The 9204-nt window shown below is 31.5% G+C and overlaps 1 protein-coding gene and 2 long non-coding RNA genes across 4 annotated transcripts; all 3 read right to left on the bottom strand.

The window, feature by feature from the left end:
• Positions 1-1022: 1022 nt before the first annotated feature.
• LOC111480968 lies at positions 1023-2223 on the bottom strand. The gene is made up of 3 exons (XR_002717963.1): positions 2141-2223; positions 1826-1967; positions 1023-1108 (listed from the first exon to the last, which is right to left on the bottom strand). It is a non-coding gene; the product is annotated as an uncharacterized LOC111480968 (long non-coding RNA).
• A 77-nt stretch (positions 2224-2300) lies between these two features.
• On the bottom strand, positions 2301-5108 carry LOC111480969. 2 transcript variants are annotated; one of them, XR_002717964.1, is made up of 5 exons: positions 4910-5108; positions 4421-4504; positions 3726-3809; positions 2931-3517; positions 2301-2401 (listed from the first exon to the last, which is right to left on the bottom strand). It is a non-coding gene; the product is annotated as an uncharacterized LOC111480969 (long non-coding RNA). The 2 variants fall into 2 exon arrangements; XR_002717965.1 differs by lacking the exon at positions 2931-3517 and having other exon boundaries at positions 2382-2401.
• A 1013-nt stretch (positions 5109-6121) lies between these two features.
• On the bottom strand, positions 6122-6996 carry LOC111480903 (VQ motif-containing protein 22-like). The gene has a single exon (XM_023126133.1). The coding sequence runs from the start codon at positions 6994-6996 to the stop codon at positions 6385-6387; it is 612 nt and encodes a 203-aa protein (XP_022981901.1). The 3' UTR covers positions 6122-6384.
• Between the last annotated feature and the right edge of the window lie 2208 nt (positions 6997-9204).

Genomic DNA, 9204 nt, shown 5'->3' with positions numbered 1-9204 from the left:
AAAAAAAAAAAAAAAAAAACATTGATCCTCACCTTGACACCTTGCCGCTAAGGCCACCAACCCATATCCAACAAACAACTTTGTGAAAGCCTTAGACTACATAAAACCAAGTACAAATACATTTGATAACCATTTAGTTTTCATCTTTCTTAAGAAAATGTTTGAATTTCCCGTTAGATTTCAAAAATAAAAAACAAGTTTTAAAATTTACTTTTTTAGCTTTCCAAACTTGACTTTGAACTTTAAAAACATTTGTAAAATGTAGATAACAAATAAAAATTACATATAAATGGACAAAGTGTTTATAAATTTAATTAAAACAATAACATATTTATCAAACAAGGATAGAAATGAGCTAAATGATTCTAAGAACACTAAATGAGCTTGAAAATATTTTTACAAGCTTAAACTAGTCTAACGAATCTAATAAACTATATTTAAAATATACAAAAAAAGATAATAATTAAAAAAATATTTAAATACAAAAAGTAGGGGGGTGGGTGGGTGAGGGGACCATGTAAGTATGCTGGCTTCTAAAGCACTCGTATCAAAATTGACATCTGGGATGTAACGATCAAAACCCTTTTCAAAATTTTGAACCTTTTAAATTCAACGCAATATCTCTTGAATCTTTTTATTTCAAATCTCAACTGAATAAGGCCAAAAATCAGTCTAAATACTTCCCGTTGAAAATATAAAAAGAAAGAAACAAATAAAATGGCATCTTTCTCTCTAATTCCGGATGAGCATACATAAATATTGTTTTTTTTAAAAAAAAAAGTAACAAACAGCTAAAAAAGTATCTCTTGGATCAAAATTCGGAGAAAATGCTATATTGGCTAGTATGTATTACCTTTTATGATGACCCACATTGGTTGGGGAGGAGAACAAATCACCCTTTATAAGAGTGTGGAAACCTTCCCCTAGCAGATGCGTTTTAAAGCCTCGAGGGGAAGCCCAAAAAGAAAATCCCAAAGAGAACAATATTCGCTAGCGGTGGATCTGGGTCGTTGCACCTTTTCTCCTAATAAATCTTATGCCGCAACAACTTTCCTAGCCATTGTAGGTACGATCAAAGCTTGGAGACCAATAAGGCCAAAATAAGTCCCTGCATAAGATTTATTAGTTACATTGGGAAATATTAAGAGCCAGTAACATAATTTTGACAACAAAAATTCACATAAAAATCCATATCATTTCCATTACTATCAGAGGTTTTGAGTGAGGTGAGGGGCAGGGGAGGAGGTTATGGAGGATCTCCATCTAGCATTTTTTTTTTTTTTTCAAAAGACATTAAATAAACATTCTATGATAAGAAGGCACACAAAAATGTGATACTAACTGTATCATCTAACAGCGACAAGAACCTAGTATACACACAGCAAAAGGCTAATTGTCCATCCATACTTCATTCTAATCCATATACTGTAAAGATTGAAGTCCAAGGCGATTTAATCCAGATTGACAGAACTTTTCAAAAAGAGGATATTTGTCAACAGATTTGGACTGTTCACATTGCATACTCCCATTTTCAGAAATAATAAGAGAAAAGGCATTGTTGCTGATTGGCAACCCACGAATATGATCTGGAGTATATTTTCAGGGTAACAAAATAAATGAGAATTGTTACTTGAACACTTTACTGGTCAAAGAAACAGTTAAAATTGCATCATCAGTAGTATTTTATCTATGAACGCTTTGAAGCTATGTTCCACAGCCCATTAACCCTCTTATCATCTTCCATTCCAGCACAAGATACTAGGCCCAAACAGAATGTCGTTGATTAACAGAAAGCTAGGACACTCTAGTCTTTACTACCTCGTACCTTATTGTGATGCCTCAAGCTTATCTTCATGACACTGCGAGGATATTGTAGCCTCCCTTTTCTTTTGTCGTCTCAAAGCCTTCCCTTGACACCCAACAGATAGGCAAGTTGCTACAACTTCTGGATAATATTTATAGAAAACCTTCACAAAAAAGAAGAAGAAGAAAGGAACACTTTAAGAAAGAAAAGGCATAACAGATCTACAGATTAAGTACTATTTCAAAACATGCTTGAAGCTAAATGCAAATTATAATTAAACTAAGTTACATTATGAAGCCTAATGAGATAAAAATAAAAACAAAAATGTCATAGTACAAGTACTAATGACTGCTTTTTCTTCCTTGCACTCTACAAAAGTAGAGGTTTAGATTGTGGAATATAGTAATATAGTACCTGTGGTGTCCCACATTGGTTGGGGAGGAGAACAAAACACCCTTTATAAGGGTATGAAAACCTTCTCCTAGGAGACGCGTTTTAAAGCCTTGAGGGGAAGCCCGAAAGGGAAAGCCCAAAGAGGACAACATCTGCTAGCGGTGGATCTGGGCCGTTACAGTACTTTTGTTGTTAAATCCTGTCCTGAAATGAGAAGATACAATAACAATATGATAGAAACTGATGTCCATCACCTTTTCATTTTTTTCTTATAAAACAACCTACTTCCTGGGAAAAATACAGTATCCTAAAAGCCATCATACATGCAACTTAGAATTGCTGCAAAAACATATTTCTCTGGCGAGATTTAAAGTTCAATAGGTGGAGCCACCAAATTTGTAATACATTATTTTTTTTCTAGGTTCTTCTTTTCATATTTTATTGGAAATCAAAATTTCTGACCAGTTTGGCTTCTCAGAGCCATTGCGTAAACTTTTATGATCATCCGAATTTAAGAAAGAAGATTCCAGTTTTCCCTTTACCCATCCCTTTTTTCCCAATTCAATGTTCTTATTAAAATTTTGGTGAATTAAAAATCACCAAAATGTTAATTTCTACCTTCCTTGCATTTTTAAAATGCATATACCTGACACATCTTCATACGAAGAGTAACTTAATATCATGTTATTCTATCCTAAGCATTATCACTGAAAGATCACCACAAGCATCTGACCAGCAAAAAATAATGAAGGCTCTTTGTCTGAACTGCACAAACACTTCGACTCCAGCCGTTTGGTTTTCTCTTTTTCGTCGTTGCCAGGCACACTTTTCTCCTCAACATGATCGCCTTGTAGTGATATGCTGGCAAGGATTTTAATGCATCAACGGACAACACATGGAATCTCATTTTTTCAGACCGATATCAGAAATTTCTGACATTTTTTCATCTTAATGAATCTGAGTCTTTATTGTTTCAGGAATGCAGGAATTTGGCTGATAATGGCTGGAATCTCAGGTTTACAAGACAGCTCAATGAAAAATAACTTTCTGACTAGAGTCTCTCATCTTCTTGAAAATGTTCTGCTCGTTAATGAAAGAAATATGGCCAGAGCTGGAATTCTGATGGCCTCTTTACACCTAAATCTCACTTTCTTTCTATAGCATGGTAGTGGCTCTCCCTCGAACTAGAAGAAGTTCTTAAATGTTCTTTGGAGGACATAAGTGCCCAAAAAGATGAAATTTTTAGCTTGGCTAGATCAAGGAGGTTTGAATACTGCAAACAACGTTCCAGAAAAGGAACGGGTTCTTCTTTATCCAAGGCTGCACAAGTCAGGGAAGTTTTTAGATCTACTAAAAAAGATGCCTTCCTCCCAAATATCCAATTTGTAATATATAAACCGCAGAGGATAATGGATATTACGCCATTTTCAAGTGTATGTTTCTTATCTTGCTATAGGAAGAAAATCTATCTAATCAAGCAAAATCCATCAACTAAGCATAAATGATCTGTATATCATAAAAGCAATACCATCTGCAAGTCTGCTTGTTCACGTTGAAATGCAACAGATCTTGAACTACCGATAAATTTCTTTAGCGAATCTGGCCAATATTCCTGAATGATTTTGTCAGATCAGAAAATCAGAAAATTAGTTTTCACTACATTAGAGTATGTGCCCTCGTAACAAGAAACAAAATAGAAAGCTCTATCACATAATTTCTTAAATTCCTTAAATGGATTAAACTATCAGCAAAATTCCAAACAAAACACTCCCTAGTGGCCAATGCTGAGAACAGTCAACAACTCCGATACTTCTCAGCAACTACTTCAGGGTCAATGATGCATTTCGGAAATACATTATGACACGTAGTGGCACATAGATGGCAATCATCAGCATTTTTTTACGCTAGCCATATTTCATTTCTGAGTTCTTGCCATTTAATAACTTTTAGTTTTATTTAATAAAATTAGTCAAAGACATCATATGTGCACCGAAGACTGTACCAATATTTAACAAGAAATCTATGGAGTTAGTGGATACCACGCCTAGATATGGAGTTAGTGGATGAAAATAATCAGCGTCCTTATTTTTAAATCCATGTAATCAATCGATAACTAATTGATATGCTCAGGATGCAAACACACGAGGTTAGACAGAAATCTTTATGGCATCTGTTATATAATAATAATAATAGTAATAGTAATAATAAAGTCCAATCCCTTACATATTGATTTTCCCAGAAATTGAAACTGAATTTCTTCAAAGCAATCTGTCAATGTACAGTGTCAGCATTCTTCCGAAGAATTAGCTGTCCAACAACGTAATATCTTAGAGAATACCTAATTTAAAAACAATATAACATTATAACTAATGATCGATCTCATTTCCATGAATATTTCTCAAATACTCTACAAAAACAAATCAATATTTGATATATGTTATACTTAGATCCAGGTAATCAAACAATTACGTAAAAATTGACATGTATCTAGAGAATTACGTCATATAAGAATATCCAAAAATACTTATAATGGGTCAACGAGAGAGCATAATTAACAATTCAGTCGAATACTTCCTGCGAACTTTTGTCGTGGATGAATGGCTTACAAGTGAGTTCGACAAATATAGCTTCTAAACAAAGTTATAAAAGTCCAAAAACGAGCTAATGGAAATAAAATCCAAGTCAAACAATCTTCTTCAATCAAAGACGCACCTAGACAACTCCAGAAGGAATTAGGTGCAGATTTTTCGCAGGTTCCCTGCGCAACCACTCCATCCATTCCTTATCAACAGCTTCCCACAGTGTATCCCGGAAGAGCGAATGGAAGCAGTAGCGTAATGGATATCACAAGAGAACATCCACGAGTGAAAAGAAAAAAATCAAAATCAAAATCAAATAAGCAGATATCAAAACCTGCGCGAATGAAGAATGAAATCAACAAACCTTGAAGAATTAACGACAGAAATATTGATCAAGAACGAGTAAGGTTTGGCAAACTCGGCGGTAGCGTATATATACATTTACGAGTTGGGCCCAAACGACATCGTCTAACGTCTTATATATTTGACAAGTAAATTTTATGAAAATAGTCTTGAAAAATAAAATAATTGTAAAATTAGCACATTTACACACATTGTTAATAGTTTAGGGTCTAATTAAATATTTAAAAATAAATTATTTATTCTAAAATATTTACTATTACAATATTATTTATTTCTTTTAAAAGGAATATACATTATTTATTTTAAACCTAATAAATTGGTAAAAATACCATATAATTGGTCAGATTCTCCTTACTCGCTAAACAGCTTCCCCATTCCCACCCAATTCTCATCAAACCAATTTTATTTTTTATTTATAAAATATTATTAAAATTATTGAAATTTGAGTTTTTAGATATAAAATATTATTATGATGTTACCATTTTTAATAGTAATTATATTAGAAAATTAAAATTATTCCTTCATTTTTTTTAACTTAATAATTTAAAAGTATATATATATATATATAATCAATTTTTTTAATTTATAATTTCTTTTTTTACAATCACATTTTTACAACTTTCTTCAACTTATTATACTTTATTTTCATTAATAAATTCAAAATTTGTGAAATTAAAATTAATATAATAAATTATCAGAATTTATAAATATTATCACTTACATATTACAATCTCTAACAACAAAATTGGATTTTTTTAAAATTATTATATTAATTATTTAATTATTTTTTATTTTATAAAGAAAATTTGAAATAGAATGGTGTATATATTCGTATAAATTAAATTATAAAATAAAAAATATTACGATATAATATCTAAGATATATTATTAAAATATTATATTTTGTCATATGGAACATAAGAGTCATAAGGGTACAAATAAAAAAATACATAATAATAATTAACAAAGAGGTATACGGTGGGTGGAATTGGAACGTGGCAATTGGAAAGAGTGGAAACGTGGAACGCAAGAAATGGAAAAGGAATTCACACGTGCGGAGGAGAAACGTGCCGCACGCACCAACTTTCTAATCACATCTACGCCTGGTCAAAATTAAAAAAATGTATCTTTGAATAATTTATCGGTAGGGGACTTCGGTGCCTAACTTCTTCTTCTACACCCTACTTTTCCCCACCCTCCAAAAAAAAAAAAAAAAAAGCCATTAATTCCCGCCGCCGCGCCGGAGTCACTCCGATCGAGGATTCTGAGCCGTCGGCGAAGACCCATCAAACAGCCCCGTGTAATTAACATTGCTATCATTACTCCTCAACCCCCCACCCTGTTGAAAAAACGTCTCACTCGCCGCTGAATTCCCCAACGAGAACATAAACGGCTGTTGCTGCAGCGGCGCCGGCGGTGGAGCTTGGTTTTGGAATTGGAATACCGGCGGAGCGTTGAGGTTGTAGGCGGCGACGGAGGGGTCGAAAACGGCGTTGGAGTTACTGGAGAAGCCAAATGTGGAAAAATTGGAAGCGTTGTTAGATGGACCACCGGTGAACTGCTGGACCATGGCTCGGAAATTGGCCGCGTCCGTGTTGAATAAAGTGGTTGGAGTCCGTCGAGAGGCTCTGGTCCGCTTGCGAACCGGCTTCGAGACTCTGCCCCCATCTGGGATCAAACCGGACGAGGTCGGTAGCGTTGTGGCGGAGGAGACGGCGGCGGTGACGACGGTGGAATCAGAAACAACCCCGGAATTATCGTCGTTATTGACCTGATGGTGGTCGGAAAGGTTGAAGGAGAGTTGTTGATTGTTTGAGAGGTTGTCTTGGTGATACATGTGAATCCATTGATCAGCCATTTGGAAGCAAGAAAGTGGGTGAATTAGAAGGGTGGTTTTGGTATATATAGATTCTTTGGGGGTATGTGGGTGTAATTTTCAAAGTTTAGAGGGGGCAGTTAGCAATTATTTTTTAAATATTTATTAATCGAAATAAATTAACAATTTCTAAAATTAAATTATTTAAAAGACAAAAACACTAAAATGATAATATAAACTCTTTTTTTATTTTTATGGATGTCACGTGAGACACGTGGAGGGGAGAATTAAAATGTAGTTTTGCTGTTGCCACTGTGGACTGCATGCTTCCTCGAAGCTTGCATTAAGGGAAATAAACGACCGATTAATCAAAATTAAATTCCAAAAATAAAATAATTTAATTTAATTACTTTTAAATAAACTATTTTGAAAAAATATCGTAACTTTCCACAATATTGTCCACTCTGAGTATAAGTTCACTTTTTCTTTTGAAGTCTTAGTCATTTCTTACTATGTTTTCGAGGCTCACAGTACTTTTGTTCGACATTTAAAGATTCTATTGACATGACTAAGTTTCCATTGTGAAACTTTCATCCAACCCTGAGATTATTAAAATAATTTAATTTACTTAGGAATAATATACCTTTATATATTAATTGTAGTTAATTAGTAAATTTTAAAAATTAAATATAATTTATATGAAACGAGTCACTAATTAAACATAATTAATTCCTTTTTGTTATAATAAAAAAAATGATAATAAATAAGAGATAAAAAAAGCATGATTAAAATTGAGTAATATTGAAAAGATGAAGTCAAATTTACCTCTAAGCACATATTTCAAACTTGTATATTTAATTATATGATTAAAATCAAAGATCTCCAAAAGATTGTTCATAAATGTTGAAAATTCAGCCAAATATAACCCAATTAAACAAAAAAAGAATATATATATATATATATAATTTTACTTTTACTTTTCAATTACTTTACAAAAATGGAAAAAATGAGTTATTTTTATTTACCTTTATCTTTAGTATTATAATTTACGAGACGTGACACACACTTTTCGCCTGTATATTAACGATAATATTTTTTAATTTTTTTTCTTTATAAAGGTAAAATTTGTTAATGTTACTTTTAAAAGTATGGATAATTTTTAAATAGTAAATATATTTTTTATTATTTTTTTAAAGTTATTTTACGTATTTTTTATAATTTATTTTTTTGAAACACATATTAACAAAATTAAAGATAAAATTATTAGTTTGGGAGAAACGACCAAAGTTATTAATATTTTTATTAATTTAGTTTACGTTCAAAAAAAAAAAGAAAGAAAGAAAGAAAGAAATGATAAGATTTCTAAATTTTTATTAATATGAGAGAGAAAATATGATTTTTTTTTTTTTTTCTTCTAAAAAACATTAATGTTTTAAGAACTTAGATGTGGATAGCATGAATTTCTTCAAACCAAACCAAGCAAGAATTTCCCAATTTTAATATTTTGAAATTAATAATTATATTAATTTAAATTTTAAACTTTCTTAATTATTTAATTTTGACAACCCCACTTATTTATTACTATTTTCATTCTATTTAATTTAAATTATATTAAAAATACCTTAAAAAACAATTAATGTTAAATGAAAAATATTGACGTTTTTTTTACGTTTTGTATCTGAGTTTTTTTTAGTTCAACAATATATATAAAGTTAGAGATTCATACCGTTAAATTATTGGTCAACGATATAATGTATTAACAAGTAGCATTATGCTATTTCCAAATCTAAACTCTCCCGAAAAAAAAAAAATTGTTCATCAACATCGTTGCAATGTTTTAAATATTGTTTCCATTCTTCCACATTGTATATCGAACCGACTCGATTACACCCTTAATTTCATTGAGCTTCCACATCTCATTAAAATTCCTTTTTATTTAAGGAGTATCTTTCATTTTCAAGTCGTGTATGCTTGTAACTCTCTCTAATCAAACACTCCTTAAGTGTGTCTCGATAAACCTTTAGATATATATATATATATATATATTTCGCATGTGCTTATGGACGCTTTCTCCATCAACCATCTTTCACCGCTTGGAGAGAATTAAAAAAATAATAACAAAAAGACGAGAAAAAAAAAAAAGTCAAATAAGAACAAAATAAAAAAGAAAAAGAAATAAAAGTTGGTATTAAACATAAAGAAATTCGCACTGATTGATTTTTTTTTTTTTTTTTTTTTTTTTTTTTTTTT

The sequence above is a fragment of the Cucurbita maxima genome, unplaced genomic scaffold (genome assembly GCF_002738345.1).
Source record: "Cucurbita maxima cultivar Rimu unplaced genomic scaffold, Cmax_1.0 Cma_Scf00006, whole genome shotgun sequence".
Lineage (NCBI taxonomy): Eukaryota > Viridiplantae > Streptophyta > Magnoliopsida > Cucurbitales > Cucurbitaceae > Cucurbita > Cucurbita maxima.
The sequence above is the reverse complement of the archived record's forward strand: the minus strand, read 5'-3'. Positions and strand labels throughout refer to the sequence as shown.

Coding starts and splice junctions, on each gene's coding strand:
- LOC111480903 (XM_023126133.1), bottom strand. CDS start 6,996: ATGGCTGATCAATGGATTCACATGTATCACCAAGACAACCTCTCAAAC.